The sequence below is a fragment of the Neovison vison genome, chromosome 11 (genome assembly GCF_020171115.1).
Source record: "Neovison vison isolate M4711 chromosome 11, ASM_NN_V1, whole genome shotgun sequence".
Lineage (NCBI taxonomy): Eukaryota > Metazoa > Chordata > Mammalia > Carnivora > Mustelidae > Neogale > Neogale vison.
The window spans coordinates 154,575,423-154,599,943 of NC_058101.1; the positions used below are offsets into that span (position 1 = coordinate 154,575,423).

Genomic DNA, 24,521 nt, shown 5'->3' on the forward strand with positions numbered 1-24,521 from the left:
AGGAGGAAGGGGAAGGTTTGTAACAGCTGTCCTGGGAATTTAGAGCCAGCTTAGGGTTCCAGGGAAGGGTTATAGAGTCACACTGGGGATCCAGGCTAGATTGCTTCACCTCCCAACTTTGTCCTGCAGGGTCCAGTAGCCAAGGATCAAATCCAATGATACAGATGCTGAATGAAACCCTAGTCAAAGGTGGTCAGGGTAAGAATGGTAGAAAGCCAAGAGGGTGAATGAGAATATTTACTATTGAAAAATTTTATTATTATTTTTAAGTTACAGATATCAAAAGATTCAAGTGTTTACAGAAAGATTACAGAACAGAACATGGAAGAGTAACTCTCACACCTGCTCCATCCTCTCAGGAGCAGACTTCTTCTGATTTCAGGGACTTAGTAAAGTCCATAGAGTGGGGGAAATAGAGCAGCTAGCCGCTGAGTTGTAGGGGTTGTTTTTGGGACCATCAGAATTAGAGCGGAAGTACATGGACCGGGTTCTGTGTGGAAGAAATATAGAAACAGAAATGTGGACAGCTGAGTGAAACCACAGCTGCCGTGCTCCCTTCTGAGATTTTATCCATCATGGCAGGAGGTGCTCAGAAAGTTTCAGTTAGTCCCCAAAGGAGGGAGGGAAAGGAGGCATAAGTGGAGTGAATGAGGGAGCTAGAAAAGAGGTAATGGGGGTGTGTGTGGAACAGTGGGAATTACTCAGATTGTCCATGTGCCTTCTGGATGGAAGGAAAGGTCTTTTGCTTGGCAGAATTACAGGAGAGGGATGTGATACATAGATACAGGTTTCACTCAGAAGTAAGGAGAGGTGAGATTTGTACTCAACAGATTCTAGGGGAAAGATTTATTTATCTCCTGAACTTGAGTTTTGTGATAATTGATATAATGAAAAACTTGATATTTAATGTTAGGTTTCAGTGGCCTTACCCATTCAGTAAGTATTTCTGACATGCCTCTTAAATGCTGGGTCTGGGAACACAAGGAGGAAAAATACAAGAAAACCCCTACACTAACAGGAAGGGGTTGGCTTATTACCAAAAGTGTTAAAAGTCTTTTAGAAGGGGGGCCCCTGGGTGGCTCAGTTGTTAAGTGTCTGCCTTTGGAGCAGGTCATGATCCCAGGGTCCAGGGTTCGAGACCCATTTCTGGCTCCCCACTCAGTGGGAAGCCTACTTCTCCCTTTCCCACTCCCTCTGCTGGTGTTCCCTCTCTCGCTGTGTCTGTCAAATCTTAAAAACAGGAAAAAAAAAAGTGTTTCAGTAGGTTAGAGAAAAAATAGTGTGTGGTGTGGGGAGAATATAAGTGTGCTCTGAAAGTTCCAGTTCAAGGGTGCCTAGGTGGCTTAGTCAGTTAAACTTCTGCCTTCTGTTCAGGGCATGATCCCAGGGTCCTGGGATGGAGCCCCACATCCTGCTTCTTGGTCAGTGGGGAGTCTCCCTCTCCCTCTGTGCTCTAGCACTTTTTTCCTGTCTCTCTCAAGTAAATACAATCTTTAAAAAAGTTCCAGTACAGTCCCAATATAATCAAGTGTGTGTTTTAGATAAATTTACTCAAGTTGTCACATGGGAATGCATGAAGAGAGATGGAAGTGGACTTGAAAAATAGTTTGGGATTGGGAGAGAAGATGGGGCTTAAACCAAGATGGATCAGAGAGGAGAGATTAAGACGAAAGAGGTTTGGTTCTTAGGCTCCATAGACTTGAATGATTTCAAAGGGGGCAGGTGTAGGAAGAGAAGGGAATTAGGGATGACAGCAGGATTTGATAATTAGGGAGCTGGGACGCTGTTAGTGCCATTATCCGAAGAAGCAGTTTGAGTGGGGGAGAGATTTCACTTATGGACAGCATAACTTTGGAGGACACCAAAGAGGAGGAAGTACTGGCCGGTTCGGTAAATACTCACTGTGCCCCTAGTATGTGCCAGGCACCGTTCTAGATGCTTGGGGGTATGTTAGTGAAAAAAATAAAGATGTCAGTCATTGAGCTTACGCTCTAGCAAGAAGAAACCGACACAATATCCCGAGTACATTTTGGATTGTATTAGCACGTGATATATACTATGGGAAAAAACTAGAACGGGACTGGGAATTAGCAGCGAAGGTGGGTGGGAAGATCCAGCTGCGGTGGGGGTTGGCGGGGGGAGAATCCCCGCCCTGCCAGGAATCCGCGTTTACCTGCTGGCTCGCGCCGCGTTCTCAAATTAAAAAACAAGCGAAACTAAAACCCAAAAAGCAAGGATGGAGATAGAAATTTCCGTATCATACACTCTTTACACAGAGGTAGAAACGCTTCAGATCCATTTGGGGGATAAAGTGGTTCAACACATTGAAAGAGGTACTAGAGTTTCAATTCGAGGGGCGAGGTAACTTCGCCCAGAAAGAAGGGAAAAGCCTTGAGGGTTGTGAAGCAGGAAAAGGAGGGGTGTTCCTGCTGCACCAGGTGCCCGCTGTCCTCTGCGGCTGTAAGAGCCGCGCGGAGGACTTCTGCTCCCGCGTCGATGGTGAACGCCGACAACTCGGTGGCGGGGCGCTCCTGGCTTTTAAAGGGTCCGCAGCCTCGCGCAGACAGTACAGGAGGGGCGCGTCACTGAAGAGCTAATCTGGCCGCAGGACAAACACGACTACACACGGGAAGGGATTACTGACAAAATCCTCGCGAACTCTCGCCAAAAGCCCACGCACCTCGGGGCCAGGACCCACGACAGAAACGTTAGGGCGTCGGGTCTGGGTTCGGGCTCCAACTGCTACATAGGGAAGTGGAGGAAAAGGCCCGCCCCGTAGAAGCACCAATCCCGCTCTACCGTCCTTTTCTCTTCTCCAATGGGCGTCCAGGGTATGGTCGTCACGCCAGCTTCATCCTGCCGCCGATTGGCCAGCGCCTTCCTCGTGCGAGCGGTCCTAGCTAGTCAGAGCCCGTCAGCCCACCCCGTGAGCCCACGAGAAGTGGCGCGAGAGCCAGAGACCCGTTGAGGTGGGCGGGGTAGTGGGCGTGGCGCCCGCCTGGGCCCGCCTCTGCTCCGCCCCAGTTGTCACGCCTCCTGGGTTTAATCCGCTGAGTTCCTGCGGGTGTCGAGGGGTGTACGGCAATTGAGCACCGAGCCCCGGCAGCCGGCCGCCTGCTACCAGCATGGAGTTCGTGAAGTGCTTGGGGCGCCCCGAGGAGTTCTACAACCTCCTGCGCTTCCAGATGGGGGGCCGGCGGAAGGTGATACCCAAGATGGACCAGGTGGGAAGAGCATTCTTGCATCCTGGCTGGGGCGGGGCGGCTGCGCGCGGTCCCCGGGCGTAAAGCCTGGCGGGTAGGCCCCACAATGGACGGCGAGGGGCGCGGCGAGCGGGTGCCGGAAGCCTCTGGCGCCCTCCTACCCTAGGGGTAGCAGACACGCACCCCTTCTGGCGGCCCCACCCGCCCGGCCTGGTTCCGCTTCCCTTATCCCAAATCCGGCCCTGCTGGCCGACGTCCCTTCGGCGGGCCGCCTCTTCCCTTCCTCGCCCTCCCTCAGGTGATGGTCTTGATGCTTAAAATGTTTCTGTCCTTTCCAGACATGGGTTGTCAGGTGTTTCTTCGTCTGTCCTTCTGTCCTTCTGTCTTTGAGCATTGATGTTTATCAGTTTCTTAATAGGTGGTTGCAAAATTGAGATCATATGGGTAGATTAAATGGGAGAGGACGTGTGAGAGCATATCATGAAGGGTATGAACTATGCAAATATTGCCCCAATACCTTTTCGGGAATGAAACCTTCTTTGCTCATCCTTCAGTTTTTGGTTACACCTCTTCCAAAAGCTTGCCTCACTGTCCTGCAGTCTGATCAATTCCAATTTTTCAGTGTGTCTTCGGTTTTTTTAATAACCCATATTTACTCTTCCAAGTTCTTAGTTATTATTATATTATTTTATTACTTACCTGTATTCTGTCGATTAGCAACATTGTTGGTTGCTTGAAGGCCAGACTTGGTTTTATTTACTTAGATTTCATTTGCCTCATTCTTGTGCCCTTTGCTAAATGAATGCTTACATAGGTATCTGTTACAACAAGAAAATGATTGTTACGTGATTCTTGAATGAATAGACACATTTAGCCAAATTCGTGGGTTATATCAAAACTTTTAAATTCTTTTCTCTGATGGGAACATCACAAAGACTATTCTTTGTTTAAATATGCTCTTAATTGGTGTTCTTTATTATACCACTTTAATTTCCCATCAGAAAAAAATTCTCTTTCCCTCATAACTTGGGATCCTTCTCATCTTCAAGGTCTAGCTTCAGTGAGTGCCACCTCTATTGACCATTCAGTGGAGATTTTTGGACACCTGTTCCGTGCTAGATGTTATGCTGGTTGGACTGTATAGACAAATAAGACCTACAAAGAGCTCACCATCTTGTCCAGTCAATAAAACATTATGATTGTTAGTAGAAAATTCAGGTAGGCACCATAACAAGTTACCTGTGAAACTCCCTCCACCATTTTCTCCAGTACTACTTTGTAACAGCCCCATAGTCTTGTATTGTGGTTATTTGTGTTTTGGATTTATGATCCCTAAATCCCTTTTGGATTTAAGATTCTGTATTTGATTCTGGATTTTTAAGCTGTTTGGATGTAGGAATCCTGCTCTATGTCCCTTTAGTGAATTAATGAATAAAAGGTGGATGCGCTACCCTCAAGAAACCTCTAGCTTTTTAAACAAGCGAAACTTAAATAACTGTGGCAGAATATAGTAAATGCCATAAAGAAATTTCCAGTAGGGAAAGCTTACTGCTGGCTGGAATAGGGGATTCATCTTTTGGGGGATGCCTAAAGGAATTACAACTAAATATTGTTCCTGTGCCTTGCTCAATAGATGTTTAATCAGAGATTTTTACTAAGAGTTTTTGGAGCTTTCTTGAGATTGTTTGCAAGTTTTTATGTTCCTGCACATTTGTGTGTTTTGAGGAGAGAACAGTGTCTACTGTCATCATATTCTTCCAGGGACCTGTGACCTAAAATAGTCACTGCTTTGTAATCCAGTTTGTACAGTCTCCTGAACACCTCCTGCGACAGGTAGTTCACTGCCTCTGGAGACTTGCCCACTCCATCCGCAGACAGTTTTGGATCTTAGGAAGTGTTACCTTACAGTAAGCTGACCTTTTTTCACTCTCTTCTCCTTCTGGAACCAGAGTCCAATCCTTGTTGTGTAATACAGCACTTGCCATATTTTAAGAGAACTCTCATGTTATCACTGAGAATACTGATATTCAAGCCAAATGTTCTATGTTCTTCTTTAGTTATCATTATCTGTTACTCTTTCCAGATCATTTACCAACCTGGCGTCTCCTTTTAAAGTCTATTGTTCAAACTTGAATGGTACTCTTTCAGTGTGACCTGGTCATTTCAGAACTTAAAATTTCTTTCTTATGGATGCTGTGTAAAACTGCTTTCACTTTGAAAAGTATACTTTAATTATAAAATATTTCAAGCAAATAGAAAAATAATGAAAATACTCTAACCAATTTGTGTCTGTTTCCAAGATGTATAATGTTTGCTATATTTGCTTCATCTTTTGTTTTTTTCTTAAGAAATAAAATGGCCATGTACAAATAAAGTCCTTTTCCCCGCCCCCCTCCTCCCCACTACATCAGTGTTCCTTGTCTTTTTTAGGTAGCCTTGTCATGCTATGGACTTAGAATTGTAGTCAGTCAGATCCCTAATTGCACTTGTTCAGGATGATTTCTTCGATTCTGACACCCTGCGGAGAGACTCTTAAAACCTAGATCTTTTACCTTTTAGATAAAGGGCATCACAATAATGGCTAACATTTATTGAGCTCTTATCTATGTGCCAAGCACTATTTTACATACCTCCTTGCTTCTATTATTTAAATGTCCCAGTAACCTTATAAGGAAGGTACTATAATTTTTAGCATTTTGTAGATTAGAACAGAGGCATAAGGTGGCTAATTAATTGCCTGAGGTCCAGTTATCCTGGGGCAGAGCCTGGCTTTGACCCTGGCTGTCTCACTCCAGAGCTCACTGTCTTTCTTACCTCCATCACGCTGCTTGTCATTCAGGTGATGGACCAGACCACACTAAATGAGTACTGTTCAACTTTGACCACTAGACGTTAAAAGGAGAGATGCCAGGTTGGTAAATGATTAAGCAGAGGAGACACATTGAGTAGAGGATTGTTCAGAATCAGGTAAAAATTGATAACACTTCCATGTGACCAACACAGAGTAGAAAATGGCCACCCTGAATATATTCACAGTCCTGTGGAGAATCGGTGTCCAAAGGTCAGATAACCTAAGCAGTAATCTTTATTTATTTATTTATTTGGCAGAGAGAGAGAGAGAGAGCGCGCGCGCGCAGGTGGCCCGCGCACAATTAGGTAAAAGGGCGGGGATTGGGGGGGGAAGCTGAGTAGGCTCCCTGGATGCGGGTCTCAATCCCAGGACCCTGAGACCAAGATCAGAGCGGAAGGCAGAGGCTTAATCCACTGAGCCACACAGGCGCTCCAGTGCCAAGTAATCTTAAGTACACTTGGATTTCAGAAAATTTTAGTGAAATGAGAAATGTCTCTAAGTGAAACGATTTTAGAAAACACAGGAAAAGGGCTTTGTAAGTTATTAGATTTAATTTAGTTGGGGAGCCTCCTCAGTTGAAAAAACTACTGTGGGCCAAGTTATAGAGGACTGGGCATGCCCTGAGCAAGTCATAGAGGACTGAGCATGACTGCGCATGTATGGAGTGAAGAGAAAAGCAACCTGAAATTGAAGAATACAAGCTAGAAGTATGAAGTTCATTGAGGGCATGTGGGAGACCAAGAGCTGAGGTACCTAATCAGTGAAGCAGGTAAGGGTTAAGAGCAGAACAGTGACTTGATGAAAGCAACATTTTTGGAACACAAATTTGACAAGTGAGAGGGATTAGGAAGAAATTATATTGTGAGACTAATAAATTTAATAACGATAATAACAGTTTCCTAATAATAATAGCTTTTATTGAGTTTTTATGTTTGCTGGGCCCTATGCTAAAGTCTTCAAGTCTTTTATCTCCAGTGTTACCAGTTAACTTTCATTGAATAACAAACCATACCAAAACTGTGAGTGACTTAATTCTGGAGATTGGGTTTATAACATTGTGAAAGTCTTTAACACTGCTGAACTGCACACCTAAAAGTGATTAAGGTGGCAAATTTTATGTTCTGCATATTTTTCCATAATTAAAAAAACAAACAATTCAGTGACTTAAAATACCAACAACTTGAGTTCACAGTTTTTTGGGAGAGCTGGGGAGTTCTACGATCTGGGCCAGTTTGGTTGATTTCTTCTGGGCTTGCTCAGCTGGCTAGCTGGGTTGTGGCTGGACAGTCGGGTATTTGGCAGACTGTAGGTTGGAGTAGTAGGGAGAGACTGATGTTTCTGTGTTTCATCATCCACAGACTAGCCCTGGTGTCTTCAAGCCTTTGCATGAGTCACCTTTGCTGCTGTCTTATTGGCCAAAAAAAGTCACAAGGGAACCCACACGTAGGGAGGCAGAGAGAGAAGAGAGACTCCATCCCTTGATGGGAAGAGCCACAAACTTTTGTGGCTCACTTAGTCAATCTTGACAACAACCCTAAAATGACAAGCACTATTATTACCCTTTTTTACAGATTAGCAAACAGTGGCATAAAATAATTAGATAACTTGTTCAGGTAGTGGTTCTAGGATGCCCACCCAGGCTAGTCTGACAACCTCCATGCTCCCTGTTTGGAGGCTGTCTGCAGTGAAGAGCTCAGGTTTGACTGGCCCCAGATCACTGGTCAGATCCCAGCACCATCACACGTGCTCCTGGCACATCGCAGATACCCTTTAATTCCTAGTTCCTTTCTTCCCTTCCCAACCTGGTGTATAGTAGCTTCCTTCCTTCTTTCCTTTCTTGAACAAATACATGACCACCAAATGCATGGCAGATACTGTCCTAGGTGCCGGAGATAAAAGAGTTAATAAGATGGGCAAGACCTTGCTTTTATGAACCTTACTTACATTCTAAAGAAAGACAAAATGAAAAAAAAGGGCAAGTACAGTTGACCCTGGAACAGCATGACTTTGAACTGTGTGGATTTACTTGTACATGGATTTTTTCCCACTAAGTACAGTACGGCACTGTAAATTTATTTTCTCTTTTCTTAAGCTTTATTGTAAGAATACATCATTATATAACATACAAAAAAACTGTGTGTAAATCAACTGTTCATGTTATCCGTAAGGCTTTTGGTCGTAGTAGGCTATAAGTAGTAAAGTTTTGGGGGAGTCAAAAGTTATATGCAAATTTTTGGCTGTGCAGGGGTCCATGTCCCTTATTCCCACACTGTTCAAGAGTTTACTGTATATAGCGTTTCAGGTGGAGGTAAATACTATAAGGAAAAATAACAGCAGGGCAAAGGATCGGAGTGTCTAAAGTCAGGATACACAATTTGTAGGGTTGTGATTTGGTTCCAGAGACTTGACTTCTCTGACTCATTCTTCTCTATATAAAATAAGACTGTTGGAGAAAAGGGTAGCATTGGTTACCCCTAGAAACTGAAGACTTTGCACACTATAATCTCTTGATTTTTTTTTTTAAGTGAGACTCTTCTAGTTTTAAGATTTGATGAACAGTACAGTACAATATTATTTGTTTTGTTGCTCGCAGTTTTTCTGAGTCCTAAAAACCCTAAGAGCCGTTAAAAAAGAAAATGGTTGGATAGAGGGAACATAGGTTCACACATTTTCTTTTGCTTAACATGATTTTAGTTTCTCTCTCTCCCAATATTTTACTTATTTGAGAGAGTGAGCAGGGAGAGTGGGGGGAAACAGGGAGAAGCAGACTCCCCTTGAGAAAGGAGCTTGATGCCGTGCTCCATGCAGGGCTCTATCCCAGTACCCTGGGATCATGACCTGAGCTGAAGGCAGAGACTTAAAACCAGTTGAGCCACTCAGGTGCCCCCTTAGTTTCGCTCTTATGTAACAAAGGAACTGGGGGGAAATGTGCACTTAGCAGATATTGATGGCTGACTATTTCTTTCACAGAAGGATTTGGCTGTAGGAATTCAGGGTTCAGTAAACTTGATTTCTACTGAGTTTTTAGGAGTCTATCCATAAATCGGGGCATGCTGGTGTGATCACCCAGACAGTACATCATGGAAAAAGCAGGTGTTTTGTAATCGTGCATTTCTGGCCTCTATTCTCTAAATCCTGACTCTTAGCTAAATAATTTTTGGTAACTTAACCTCCAGGTAACAGTTTCTTCATCTATAAAACAGAGATACTGATCGCAGTCCCTGAACCATGATTTTCCAACTCAGAAATGGTCTGAAGATGAGAAATGTTTTCATAAATCTGGCTCAAAGTCATTTGGCGGCAAAACTGCTCCTAATTGAAGTAAAAATGGCTTAATATAAATATGAGTGTTTTGCTGAAGAAACATTAACAATTAATTATGGGATATTACTCTATAGCACTTGGGGCTGTATATGCATCTTATTGCCTATTTTCTGAAGCACTAAAAATTCTGAATTCTGCTATACATCTGGCCATGAAGTTTGAATGAAAGTGGATATAGGTCTGTAATATATTCCTTAAAGGATTTTGTGAGGATAAAAAGTAATATTTGTATTGTGCTTGGCATGCGGTAGCTGCCCAGTAAATGGTAGTTATTAATTTTATATAAATTTGGTTAAATTTGTGGGGTTTCTCCCCATTCTGAGGAATCTGCATTCAAGTCTGAAGGAGAGCTGTGGAAATGGTTGATAGCTGTTCACCTGTGGACTTTTCCTGGGAGTCCCAGTCCTGGGAATTCGGTCTCACACTTCTAGCCACTGCACACTCTTCCTCCAAATGCCTTTCATTCCTGTTTTTCTCTCACTTGAGAGTTCTTGGGAGCATACTTGATGTCAGACAGCAGTGGGAAACATCAGGAGGCTCTAGAGACAGGCAGCTGTTAGTTAGCTCTAGTCTTTTTTCCACCCTTTCCTCCCTGCCAGCCCATGGGAATCAAGCAGCGGAAATTTTCATAGGGAGTCGAGTTCTCCAGTGCTTAATAGTTACAGCTTCCTATATCTTCTTGGTAATTTGAGGAAATTATTGTTATGGAGTGAGGAACTGAAGCAAATAGGTGACAGAAGAATGGTGAGGGAAGGAGACTGGGAAGGGATTTATTGACCTTGCTCACTTTAAGAGTGGAAGAGGTGTGTTGATAAGGAAGGGTAGTATTCTTTAAGGTTGTTGCTCTTCAAAAACCTGTCCAGCTTTTATAGGAGCTCATGGTTAGATGTCAGCCCCTAAACCATAAGTTGTAGTTGAGGATTAAAACATTTGGCAGTGCAGTGAAAGGAATCATTGTGGCCTGGTAAAACAGTTTCTGTGAAGAGCTGCCATAGAGCTCAGTAGTAGCTGTTAATTTTGTTTTTTTGACTTGACTGCAAAGCCTGAAGCCTGTCCTCTCTATACTTGAGAGGGAAGGAGTTGGTGAATAGTTTTTAAACCCTTTCAATGGGGGTGGGGGTGGGGCGCCTGGGTGGCTCCGTCAGTCGGTTGGTTAAACGCCTGCCTTGGGCTCAGGTCATGATCCTAGGCCCACACGGAGGCTCCCCGCTTAGTGGGAGTCTGTTTCTCCCTCTCCCTCAGCCATTCCCCCTACTTGTGCACCCTCTCTCTGTCAAATAAATAAAGAGAATCTTTTAAAAATAAATATATAAATACTCTGAACATAATTCATTTTTCATCAAACCTTCACTGAGTATATTTGTATGCCAGACACTGCATGAAATGATTTTATTAGTATGGTGCCCAATAAACACTAATTTTTATTAATCATTTTTTATTGAACATGGCAAGAAAATGAAATTCTCATGATTATGTAATTTTTTAAGCTTTATTCTTGTTAATATGATATGCATCCGTGATAGGAAATTGAGGAAATAATACACATAAAAAAGAACATGGGCCCACTAGGGTTCAGGATTCACTGTTAACATTCCAAAGTGACTGCAGTATTTCCCACCAGTGGATATGCCATTAGGTATATTTTTAACCACTCCCCTGTTAGGTATTTCAGATGTTTTCCTTTTCTTAAAAAGAGAGTGGGGGGGAGACCAGGGGTTGGTGGGATACACGAGAACTCTGTACTTTGCACTCAGTTTTCCTCTGAGCCTAAAACAGCTCTAAAATTAAAGTCTGTATAAAATACACAGCAGTTCTTTCAGCTATGCTTGCTTTGAAGCTATGGCTTTTTTTTTTTTTCTGGAAAAAATGATTCTTGTTGGGGGTGCCTGGGTGGCTCAGTGGGTTAAAGCCTCTGCCTTTGGCTCAGGTCATGGTCTCAGGGTCCTGGGATCCAGCCCCACATTGGGCTCTCTGCTCAGCAAGGAGCCTGCTTCCTTATCTCTGCCTGCCTCTCTGCCTACTTGTGATCTGTCAAATAAATAAATAAATAAATAAATCTTTAAAAAAAAAAAAAAACGATTCTTGTTTTCCTTAGGGAAGAGTAAAAGTTCAGGAAGTAGCTCATTACAGCTTACTAATTTGAAAGAGAAAGAGGATCAGAAATCTTAAAAGTAATATCTTTCCAGAGCATATAAGAAGTGAGAAAAAAAAAAAGCCAGAGGTGGACTGTAGTTAAACCAATAAAAACAGTTTCTTCAGAATAGTCATTGCAATGACTCAGTATAGAAAGAGACCTCAGTATAGAACTGGGCTCAGTTCTGGGCACCTGGGTGGCTCAATGGGCTCTGACTTCCACACTCGGGTCATGATCCTGGGGTCTTGGGAAAGAGCCGCATCTGGCTCTTTGTTCGGCAGGAGTCCGTTTCCTCCTCTCTCTCTGCCTACTTGTGATCTCTGTCAAATAAATAAACAAACAAATAAATAAATAAATCTTAAAAAAAAAAAAAAAAGAACTGGGCTCAATTCTGAATGCAACAAGGAAAAGTGGGAATTTCTAGCCAAGGAGCAGAATGGAGGGGTCGGTGGATGGAAAAGATGACGATAGAACATGTTGGGTGAGGGACGTTCTCAACACACGACCTAACCTAGTGGGATTCTTGCCAGAGGCAGACCAGGGTGATAAGATGATGGGAACTGAGGAACACTGCCGGTCAGTCGGGGTGATCAGTAGCAGGATTCTTGCTAAAATTGAGCCATGCAGGGGTAGACACAGAAGTACAAGAGTGACTCACCGACTCCAGTTTGGTGAAGGAAAGATTCTGGCACCGAGAGGAAGAGCCAGTTTCTCAGAGTCGACTGGCCTTTGGCAGCTGCCCATGGGGTCCGGGGACAAGGGGAAGACTTGGAGGAAGGCACAGGTGGTGAAGGGATGGCAAGGGGGGGGGAGGGGGCGGGGTTGACCTCGGCCCCCCGGGGGGCGGGGCCGGCCAGCCACCGGCCTGGTGGGGTGGAGGGAGAGCCCGCCCCGCCCCACGGGGCGCCTCCCAGCCCCGCTCGGGTCTATGGAGGAAAAACTCTGATCGGGCCCCACGATTCCCATGGCCGTGGCTGCCTGCGGCACCAAGGCCATGTCCCTGTTCAAGCGGACCTTTGTGCTGAGTCCGGCCGCTGCACCCCGGGGCACAGGCGCGGGCGCCGGCTCCCAGCCGCGGGGCTGCCCCTTGTCTTCCGCCGCCTGGCCCTCCAAGGACTGGCCGCGGGGGGAGGGCGTCTGCGGATGGCTGCGCACCCCGCCGGCAGCCTGCCGCCGGCCCCAGTCCCACTCCTGCTCCTCTGCATCTCCCACCTCAGTGTGTCTTCTCTGTCCCCAGGACTCGCTGAGCAGCAGCTTGAAAACTTGCTACAAGTATCTCAATCAGACCAGTCGCAGTTTTGCAGCTGTCATTGAGGCGCTGGATGGGGAAATGCGGTGAGTGGCCAGACAGCTCCTTTTCACGTGGGGGAGGAGAGCTTTTCCTGGGGACCTTGAGCTAGTCTGGGACGTTGAGCCACTCAAGGCTACTTTCTGACAGTCCCTAGCGTTGTAGGGTCCGCTTGTGGCTCATCTAGAGCGTGCCCCACCAGAGTGAAGGAAACGTGGTCGGAACACCCATGTATTTACTCTAGAATGCCCTTCTAGGCACTTCGCCATCTAATAGTGTCCCTGTGGGCCCAGCTCTTTCAGGGAAGTGGGAGGAGGGGGGGTGGGGGATGGTGGTGTTTATTGACTCTTTTTTAGTCCTGGCAGCTGAACTCTGAGTTCTCTGAGTAGGTCATGAATTTTTCTTGGCTTCACTATGCAACTTTGCAATTCTAGTATATGGGGTTAATTCTAATAGAGTTGCTTTTTTTGTTTTTTAAAGTTTTATTCAAGTAATCTCTATCCTCCACCTGGTACTCAAATTTAGGACTCCTGTGACTGAACCAGCCCAAGTTGCTTCTGGGCAGATTGCCTGCGTGAACCTGGACCAGTTGCCTTTGTGTATGATAGTAATTAGACTGAGAAGTTATCGTGTTTTTTTTTACTTTATTTTTATCCGCAAAAATACTAGTTCCATGTAAACACTTGGCCTGTTGATCTTTGTACAGTTGTTCTACATTCGTTAAATGTAACTCATTCTGAGAGTAGTTGTGACATCCAGCCGGCAGGGTTTTTGTTTTGTTTTTTATAAATAAACCACTGAAGTCCGTTGCTCCCACCTAAGAAAGGAAAATTAAGATGTCTCGTTGTATACAAAAAGCTTTGGCTGTCCTTTCATAGTTCTTTAGAGGTGGGGTCCTAGTAGGGTTTAGGACTTCAGTAGGGTTTGCATAAATGACATGTTATTTTGAAATAAATATCTTGGAATGTTTGTCCTGTTATATTAATAGTTCCTCCATTTTCACAGCCATGCGGTATGCATATTTTATCTGGTCCTCCGAGCCTTGGACACTCTGGAAGATGACATGACCATCAGTATAGAAAAAAAGGTTCCACTGCTACACAATTTTCACTCTTACCTTTATGAACCAGACTGGCGGTATATGGAGAGCAAGGAGAAGGATCGACAAGTGCTAGAGGACTTCCCATCGGTAGCGGAATTACAAATCTCTTCTGCCTATGGTTGTGTGTATAACTGATGATGTAATTGTCAGCCAGCCCTCATCCCTGTAGAGAACCGTAAAATCAGCAGTGTGAGGGCAGTGTAATCTAATGTGATGGGTAAGAACTCTGAAACTACGCTGCCTGGGTTGGAATCCCACCCCTTCCCCTTATTAACTGGTTTGGAGTGATGCGGCCTATGTAAACCTCAGTTTCTCCATCTATAGTGATAATAATAGTACCCACCTTGTAGTATTGTTGTGAGGTTTGAAAGAGTCAAGACAGGTTAGAATGGTATTAGCTACTATTACTGTTACCAATATGTTGCCTAGAAGTCCAGTGTTTCTTCCTTTGGAAAGATACTTTTCTTTTCCTTTTTTTTTTTAAGATTTTATTTATTTATTTGACAGAGATCACAAGTAAGCAGAGAGGCAGGCAGAGAGGGGGAAGCAGGCTCCCTACTGAGCAGAGAGCCTGAAGCGGGGTTTGATCCCAGGACCCTGAGATCATGACCTGAGCTAAAGGCAGTGGCTTAATCCACTGAGCCACCCAGGCGCCCCTAAATAAGTGCTTCTTTCATATCACATAAATAAAAGGTTGATTTAGTGAAGTCTCATGTTCTCTAACAGACCAAAGAAGCCCGCCCTTTTATACACAGTTGCCAGAATTTGGGAGGAAGAATTGCCCTCATGTGGCTGTTGCTCCTGAAATAGATCTATATTCTTGAGCGGGGAGGGCTGTAATTCACCCCAAAAGAGTGTTTGAGAGACTTCTTTGGAGCAAGGGCTATTTCAGATTACTGAGAGCATGTCTTTGGTGTCAGAGACAAAAATAGAAGACAATAAAGTTCAAACCAAAAGAAAAGAAATCTCTGAGAAGTAATTACATGGAGCTGATACGGTACAATACAATAAAAAACAAGAAAAAAGGAAAAAAGAACCTGTGAAGAATAATTAGGTGGGGAATTAGAGCACTCACCTAGAGAAGGTACCAGTGATTTGGCTCTCCTAGAACACCTCTCGCGACCTGAGCTGAAGACCAATGTATAACTGACTGAGCCACCCAGGTGTCCTGATGTGTATTCTTACTTTAAAAAGTTATATTCTAGCTAGAGCCTCCAAAAAAAAGAAAGAAAGAAAGAAAGAAAGAAAAACAAAAAACCTTTCATACTTTTCGAATTGAGTAGATTCATAACAAATAATTTCTAGTCGTGGGATAAATGTCATAGGTATTTGAAAAATCAAGGCAGCCCTATCTACTCGGCAAAAATGAAAGAATATGAAAATGTGTGAATGTCAGATGGGGGGGATATAGCAAGTAAATGTTTAGGTAATATTTCAATATGCTTAGAAAACCAAAGTGGTCTTTATAAATATTGCATTCCAATGAGAAAACAACAGTTTGTTCAAGCAAATTTCAACATTCAATTGATCCTTTCCTATGTTGGGTAGTAGGGTGAGAGAACAGAGCCTCCCCTGCGGAGAGTGGAAACTTGCTCTGCCAGAATAGAAGGGAGCAGAGTGCACAGGCCAGGCATCACCATTTTGCTGGTGTTGACTTTTTATATCCTTAAGAATGTGAAATATACGAAGCTATGTGTTGGTGAGGATGGAACTTCAAAATCAGAGGTCCTTTCAGCCTGTCATTCCTATTGAGATAGGAATATATGGAAAATCGCAGTGTCTTATTTTCATCGGGAAAGCTTTGCGCACCTGCTGATCTATCCCAGCATCTCCTTGAGACAAGAGGCACAATTTGAAGGATAAAGCGGTGTCTTTGGGTTACGCGCACCATCAGTTTCGGGCGAGGTCCTAGGGCAGAACAGTTAACTTGGCCTCACTCACACAGTACTGCTCTTAGACTGAGGGAAGAAGGGCCCGCGCCTCCTGGTCCCTCACTTTAGAGGGCCCCACTCAAAGGGGTGAGGGTTCCGCAGTGCCATGGGAGTGTGCCTACCCAGATCTTATGCAGCTCGCCTTCTAGATTATATTCCAGGTGTGTGGAATTCCTTGCCCTCAGCTCCCTGAGCCTGCTTTCTGGGTTTGAGTCTGTTTCCTCAGGCTTGTCTTCTCCAGGGTGAACCGTGCACCAGTGACCCTGCCCCTAGGTCTTCTGGGTGCTAGACAGAGTTGGGAGTGGGAGGGCCAGGCTGCAGACCAGAAGCTGGGGATCGCCAGTCTCTGCTCTTGCTTTTTGGAACAGAGCCCTGAGGGAGATTTAAACTCACACCTGAGTCCTTCAGGTTGTGGTGAAGGTCTTTGTAAAAGCAAGAGAATAACACATACTGTTTAACAGATTACTAGTGTGACTGATAATTTCAAGATTTTGAGCCAGTATAGTGTGTGCGCCTCCTTTTGTGCTCTTGTCCCAGGTCCCACAGACTTTAGGCATAAGCCTAGACAGAGTTTTCTCACCAAGTGAGCCTCTCCCCAGTGTGTGTGCATTAAGATTGAACCTGGTGTTTTATGCTTTGTGGTCATTAGTTAGTATCATTTGAAGCCAGGCTTTCTAGAACTTCTGCTGTATATTATGGATTAGAGCTTATCTTTTTCGCCTGGTACTAGTGGAAACTAGTAGTCTTTGAGACCCCCCCCAAACACAACTTAAAGAATAGCATAGGGTTATTTTTAAATGCTAATAGTGGTAATAACATATATTTATTGAGCTATGAATTAGTTAATGAAATATTCATTTAATGTTTGTATTTTATGGTAATGTAATTTTAACATTTAGCCTTATAGTAGGGGAGACACTATAACTTCCTGATAGAAATTTGGAAATTGATGATAAAAATGGTGGCTCATCTCCTCTGTAGAATGTAAACTGTACCAAGTTTAAGTTTCTGTTCCTTTCCAGGCTGTGTATCCCCAGTGCCTAGAACAAAGCTTGTTACATAGGAAGTGCTTGGTGCATGTTTGAAGGAATGAGTCTTCCCTATCATGAGGTTTGTCTAAAATGGGGCATTCTCCCTAAAATTCTTAAAGTTTTTTTAAAATTCTTTAAAATTTTAAAGTTTATGTCCACTTTATGTTGAAACACCTCATTTATTATCTATTGGAAAGATGAGTATAGAGTGAGACTTTGATTTTCTTTAGAAATTTTAGCAGTTTTTAGACCCTTCTATTTTAACAGTTATAACATTTCTGAGCTTATTACGCAATATGTAGAAAACTAGCATGACCTAGGTGTTAGGCTTATAGATGAATCATCCGGGAGTCTTAATGAGTTCTACTGTTATTTTATCTTACGATCTGTGTGTACCATGTTCCCAGTGTAAATACATATTTCATACTTTCTTTTCTTTTCTTTTCTTTTTTTTTTTTTTTGTGATTTCCATTTCCAGATCTCCCTCGAGTTTAGAAATTTGGCTGAGAAATATCAAACAGTGATTGTTGACATTTGCCAGAAAATGGGATTTGGGATGGCGGAGTTTTTGGATAAACACGTAACCTCTGAACAAGAGTGGGACAAGGTCAGTGTTTACAAGCTGCGTTGGTGTGTGGCACATAGAACAGAGCTGGCAGCATGTGCTGTGAAGTTCAGAGTGAGGAAGAAAGTTGTCTTACCAGTTCCAAGTTCTCTGGTTTTACAGCCCACCTGTGTAGCTTGAATGTCTCATCATAAACACTTTAAATAAAGGGGCTTAGAGTTGAATACTTGAAATAATCCATGCCCTAGGGAGTTGGCCATTAAGTTAGGCCAAAGTGAATATAACCTGTCCCAGAGATACAAACATGAAGCTTCTAGAAGTGCCTCTGACTTGCTGTGAAATTTTAGATTTCTTAAAATTAATTAATGTAATATAGACATAGCCGAGGTTTTCAAATCTTCAAAAATGTGGTTTGGGTTATTTGCTTTCTTCCATCACTGAGTATGTGTGTATGTGGACATACCTTAGCATCTGAATCAGTTTCCAATTCCATCTTAGCACAAGATGACTTTTAAACTCTGTGCCAGCCTGTCCCCATTTGTTGAGGAGAAGTAGGTACCACTTAAACTGTTAAATTATATGTGTGTTTCCTTTCCAACTTTCTGAGTATCCAGAGGTACTGACTTAGGATCGTAGGTGTGTTGTGCTGAGGAGTGAGTAACTCTCCCAATACCGTATTCTTCCTTTCCCGTCATCTCCTTAGAGAATTAACACAATGGGAGAAGTTCCAAGTTTCTCAGCCTCCCTCCCCCAGTTCATATGGCCGTTAGAAATGAATATGTGTGGGGATTAGCAGTGGGAGACCCCACATGGGTGAGGTGGTCTTCCTCGGGAGGCAAGGTAGCTGGAAAGGGCAATGAGAGCAGATGATGTGGCAGATAAAATTATGATGACTTTTATTTGGCCTGCGTTTACTCCTGAGCAGCAGCTGCATAGGATATGGCCAGGGTAGGAGTTAGGGGACAGGGAGAAAGTGCCTGTCTAGACAAAGTGACCTAATTGACCATGGGGACTAAACTAAGCATCAAAATACTCGATAGGAAGGAAGGATGTTGCCCATTTTCCGTAGGAATGATGTTTGTGAGACTTGTTCATCTCCCCAGTGGAAGCGGAAGCAGAGGCATTTTAAACATCTGAACTATGTATGTATTTTGTATCTTTAATAGTGTTTAAGTTAGGATCTCAGAAGAGAGGTGACTACATGCATACTCCCTGGGTGAATATAGGTTCAAAGTCTGGCCTCTTAATCCTTCAGTCCTCAAAACTTGGCTGGCAACGTCTTTGCATCTGCTGGGTTATGCTCTCCAAGTTAGCATGAGTGATGCTGCTGCTGGAATTACCCATTTATGAAATTAAAGTTAAAGCTGAAACTCCTCCGGGCCAGGAATCAGTACTGGTTAGCTGTGTGGTGACTCCCTTTTCCGCTCTGCAGACCTATTCAGGAGACCCAGTGGTAGTTTGTTGAGTATAATTTCTGATTAGATGAAATTCAGTACTTTGAGTGATTCTCCCTGCCTTCAACTTTGGAGGAAGAGGACTACTTCCAGTCTGGGAATATTTCTATCCAAAGAACCGTTATCTTAAAATCTCCTTTTCCTAGGGCAGTGCCAAGGAGGAACTGATGTTTTTAAATTTCTAGTAATTCTTTTTAAGTTTCTTTTAGCTGTCCACAGCTCATTTCTCTATTTTAGCATATCTTTATTCTTTCCAGAGTCTTCCATTCTTAGACCACATTTTGAGTACTTTCTCTTTGTCATTTCATTGTGCCCTTTGATTAGTCTGGCTTTGAGTTTCTTTCATCCAGAGGTCCTCCTTGGGTCTTTCCTGAATGTTTGCCCTTGCTGTTGTCCACCCCAGAGTGTACCTTCTTTAACTGCTGTCCACCTCTTATAGTGTATAATGGACATTCATTTCATAGGAGTATTGCATTAAGTTGTCTTGGAATACTCTTTTTAAGAGAAGAGAGCTTTGACAAACTACTTTTATAGGAAGGAACTTCTTTGACAATCAAGAATGACACCAAGATTTCTTTGGAGAAAAGGCAGTTTCAGTAAAGTTGTTGGAACCTGCCTTGTAAACCAGACCACCTGGCTTTGAGTCCCTCGCCTCTAAATTCCAGATGAGTGATCTTGGGTAATTAATTGAACAAACTCTGTCTGCCCCAGCTTGCACATCTGTAAAATGGTGGTAGTAATAATACATGCCTCATAAAGGTGTTTGTGAGGAGTGAATATGCAGAGTGCTTTGAAATGTGGCAAGAACAGAGCTGTGGTACTTTGTCCTTCTATGTAATGAAGATTTTGAGACACGGCAAGATCTTGAAGTGTCTTCAAGACTAAGCTCCACTTACTATTCTAGTTTCTATTAGAATATTCCTTATTCCCTCATTGCCTTCACCCTCAATTTTAGATACCAAAAAGCTTACTGTACTAGTTTATTTTTTCAGTGACCTTTTATTCTAGGAGTAGTGCATGTCCACAGTAGAAATACGGAAAAGCAGGTGAAAAAATAAAACCATCACACTAGCCAGAGATCAGAGGTCACTTTGGTTAAATCTTTTGTGCACGTGTTTTTTATTCCTCACATGTACATAGTGCATATTTGTGTTTTTTAATCAAAATCAGATCTTGCACATTCTGTTTGGAACCTGTTTTGGGATTTTGGTTTTTTTTTTTGGCTTTTGGGATCTTTTTTATAGGCAATTATCTCGGATGTTTCCATTATAGTAAGTACTTTATTGTTTCTTACAGTACTGTCACTATGTCGCCGGGCTGGTGGGAATTGGCCTTTCCCGTCTGTTCTCAGCCTCAGAGTTAGAAGACCCCTTAGTTGGTGAAGACAGAGAATGTGCCAATTCTATGGGCCTGTTTCTGCAGAAAACAAACATCATTCGTGATTATCTGGAAGACCATCGAGAAGGAAGAGAGTTTTGGCCTCAAGAGGTAACAGATGTAGGAGATTTGAGAAAAAGAACTTTAAGTACTTCTGAGAACAAAACAAAACAAATCTTTCAGTTGTAAATGACAGAAATGTGAACAAACTACCTTAGACAATGTAAGAGAATATATGAAACAGGTTAGGATTTAGTTTGCTTCAGAGTAGACTGGCTAAATCCCGGGGTTCAGACTATGTATAGTAATGCACACACACACACAGACGCTCACACAGAGGCTCTATCCTTGTTCTTTCTATGTCTTGAATAGGCTTTCTCCAAGTGGTGGATATAACAACTCATGACACAATCTACTAGCTTAATAAAGAAGTTCTTAGGAAGGCCCAGTTGATGAGACATGGATCCTGTGCCCAGCCCATAATCAGTTACCATGTAGCCAGAGGGCTGAGTACTCTGGGTTATATCTTCCCAACACACAGAGTGGACTCCACCCCACCCTTAACCCCTGTCAAAAAAGGATTCTGTGGCAAGAAGGAAGAAGACCATAGAGAGGGAGAGGCAAAAACTACTGAATGTTCATTATAAGAGAAGAGTTGATCTTTGACTTAATTTTAAAAAAGCAAGTAGTCAAGGAAAGCCATGGATGTTGGCTTTATTCAGAAGGACAGCTAGAAAGTATTAGGACTATGTCCTGATTTTACTCCAGTATTTGTCTATTGCTTTCCGTAAAATGATTTCCTAAAAGCAAGCACTTTTAATTTTTTAATTTTTTTATTATTTAAATATTTTATTTATTTGAGAGACAGAACGTTAATAGGGGAAGGGGCAGAGGCAGAGGGAGAAGCAGACTCCCCGCTGAGCAGGGAGCGCCTCTATCCCAGGACCCTGAGATCATGCATGGCCTGAGCTAATGTCAGTCACTTAACTGACTGAGCCACCAGGCACCCCAACCAAATAATTTTAAAGTGAAAAAAAGGCAGGTGACAAAGTAGGGAAAATATTTGCAACTTATATAGCAAATACGGGACTGGTATTCCTAATATAAAAACTGCTAAAAGTTAAGACGAGCTACTTGATTGAAAACTGGGCAAAGAGATAACAGGTTATTCACAGAACAAATTTTTTTTTTTTTTTTTGAAAGAAATATCCTTAAACAGCTGAAAAGATGATCAGTCCCACACCTCATAAGAAAAATTCACATTAAAACGACCCTGGGCTGAGACATCCTAGTTTGCCAAGCTTCCCAGGTGACTCCTGTGTGGGCAGGGTTGCCAAAGAGCTCTTGACCACCCTTCTGGGATGCCCGGCTCAGCGAAGGGAAGGGGTTTGTGTGAGGACCCGCAGTGAGTCAGGGGCCACCTGGAAGGGCCACTTGAGTCTCTGGGTCCCAGCCGGGGCTTGTCCCTTGTCATCACACTGTCTGTCACCAAGGCACGTCCCCCCAGGATGGGTCATGTGCACTAGCTCTACAGGTCTGCACACCGTTTACTTCCTCTTCTGTAATATTGAATAGCTGTTAGACCATAGGGTAGTGGTGTGAATAAAGTGAGATAAACCTTGGCCAGGGTGCTTCTAAATGTCACTCCAAATAGCTTAACCAAAAAAGAGAGAAGAACCCTTAGAGACTATCCAGCACCAGACTGGCAAAAAGTCGTTAAGGTTGGTATTCACTAAGAAAAACTGGGGACGCAGGCACTCTGTGGCTGGGGAGAGTGTATCCTGGTGCAAACAGCCCTGAGCGCTGGCAGCTTGGCAAGTGAATAATATGGGGGCTTAGTGGTGCAGCTTTGTTTTTAATAGTTACAGTTTATAAACAACCGAGATGTTCATCTATACCGGACTGAGCGAATTATGGTCTATTCTCTTGGTGGAGCACAGATATAACTATACTACTATGGAGTAATCTCCAGGTTATATTATTAAGTGAAAAAAAGCAAGGTGCACAGCACCGTAAACATACTTAACGTAATCAAATGTGTATGTGATTATACTGGGAATAATATTGTTATTGAAATACTGAAACTGTTACAGAAACACTGCAACATACAGCAAATAGGCAGTTGTGTTCTTATCAGTCTGGGAACCAAGATGTTCAGTCTAAAATAAAAGGTACAAATATAGAACTATTAATAAAGTTAAGCAAAATTTCCATAATCCTAAACTGACTTGAAAATGTCAGCATGAATTCCTGATACAGATTCTCTATTAAAAAAAAATGTCTCGCTCGCTCTACAAAGAGATGTAGAAACAAACCAGTAATAATGGGTACCGCTGGTGTTCCAGTTTGGTTTTTTAATACTGTTTTCCACCACACACAATAGGGGAGTAGGAACTGAGAATACACTGTTGTGCCAGGAAGTAAGGCAGCTATCAAAGTACAAAGTATAGGGTTAAAAGGTATAGGGTCCAATTTAAAGGTGCCTTTACTGACTACATATGGAACAATTTGAGTATCGAAAAGAAGGAAGACTACAATGGGTTGAAACACAGCAAATGTGTTTAAATCTAAAGAGAAAAGAGCTTCTGCCTCCTGAAGGACGGGTTGCTCTCTTATCGAGAGGTACACAACGTCTGATCTTCGCTCACTTTAATGTTAGCAGTCATTAGGCTTCATGTCTAGTTCTGTTCATTTATTGGGAGTCAAGTCCCATATTGGGCTCCTTGCTCTGCAGGGAGGCTGCTTCTCCCTCATCTGCCACTCCCCCTGCTTGTGCGCTTTCTCCCTTTTCTGTCTGACAAGTAAGTAAGTAAATAAAATCTTAAAAAAAAAAAATCACTGATTAGGTTTAATCTGTTGTAATTATTCTCACTATTAAAGCTCAAAATTTCCCTCCTTTGGTCAGGAACAGGTGCAGGTTGGCTCCTGAGTCCTCACGAGGGGACTCTTAATACTTTGATAGCTTCCTTGCCGTTTGGTATGTACAGATGTTCTAAGCTCATTTTGTACATTTCTTGCTTGAGTACTGGACTCATCCAGCTCTTAGGAACCCCAGGTAAGACACCTGGACTAATGGGAAATAGTACCCAGCACTGTACTTGGACACTAAGCACAGTCACTGCTCTTGGGACAGTCACTGTGTGTGTGTATAGTTTTAAAGCTCAGATACCTTCCTTCTAAGTTCATGTTAATATTCCCAGTTCAGGGATTGTTACATAACCTCCTCCTCTGTATTACATTTCTACTTCATTTCTTCCTCATCGAGATTCATAATTCTCGGGGAAATCAGAGATGCTAGAATTAGTATATGCCATGATTAGTCATTTGCTTTTCTCCCCCTGCATTACAGATCCTGCAGTCTCTCAGTAGAGATAAAAATGCACTTACCACCAAAATGATTCTTGAAAATAATTGAAGACTATTTTTGTGTATGCTATACTAATTTCCAATTTTTTATGATTGTATTTATTTCTGAGTTGTCAGATTAGATGGCCACTGATACTGTACTATCTCCCTTTCCCCCTTCCTTAGTCTTAGTTTAAGCTCACCTTAAATTAAGGTGAGCTTATATTGATGTCTGTAGTCATTTTGGTTGTCTGGAGCTCACACACTTCTCGATTGGAAAGGCCCATGAGAATAATAATTTCTCACGTTTATACATATTGGTAATTTGTGACTTTGATATTTGAAAGTTAGTTTTTCTAGATATAAAATTCTTAGCTCACATTTTTGAGTATCCCATTTTCTTCCGCTTTACAGACTGTTAAAATTCTAAGGATAACTTAATTTTCTTTTCCTTGTAATTTATGGGTTTTCTTTTCCTTGGTGATTACTGCTTAGATCCCTTATCACTGGAGATGCCAAAAGGTGATGTCCTAAATTCTGTCACCCTTTCTGTATTTTTTGCAGGAATTTTGGATTTTGTAAAAATGGTAGTGGTGGTGGCCAGTCATTTATTGGGGGAGAGAATAAAGTGACAATAACCATTATTCTTTGGGAAACTTAAGAGTGACAAAAAATGAAATTAGTTCTTTGTTAGCTTCAGAGACTCCTTTAAAAATATTAAAAATTGTTAAATCAATCACACTGTTGGAGTTGAAGATGTTATTTCACTTTTGAGTTACTAAGATCCAAGGAGGTAATGTTCTCATTGTGTAGACTCAGCTCATTCTCCCCCAAGACACTTGTTCGGCAGCATTCTTCTCAGAATTGGGAACGTCATGTTAATCATTCATTAATTACTTTGAGTCCTGACCATCTT

At 42.7% G+C, this 24,521-nt stretch overlaps 1 protein-coding gene across 3 annotated transcripts in view; it reads left to right on the forward strand.

Annotated features, from left to right (window-relative positions):
- The first annotated feature begins 3,037 nt into the window (after positions 1-3,037).
- The window catches only part of FDFT1 (farnesyl-diphosphate farnesyltransferase 1), a 30,793-nt gene continuing 9,309 nt past the window's right edge, over positions 3,038-24,521 (forward strand). The window contains exons 1-5 of one of the 3 annotated variants that reach the window (XR_006380955.1): positions 3,038-3,224; positions 12,750-12,847; positions 13,806-13,989; positions 17,343-17,471; positions 20,180-20,371. Coding sequence is in view for 2 of the 3 variants with exons in the window: in XM_044225070.1 (XP_044081005.1) it covers positions 12,477-12,847; positions 13,806-13,989; positions 17,343-17,471; positions 20,180-20,371 (876 nt within the window). In the remaining variant the exon portion in view is untranslated. Of the gene's footprint in view, positions 3,225-12,440; positions 12,848-13,805; positions 13,990-17,342; positions 17,472-20,179; positions 20,372-24,521 lie in introns of those variants that run through there. The other 2 variants (XM_044225071.1, XM_044225070.1) reach the window with 2 other exon arrangements.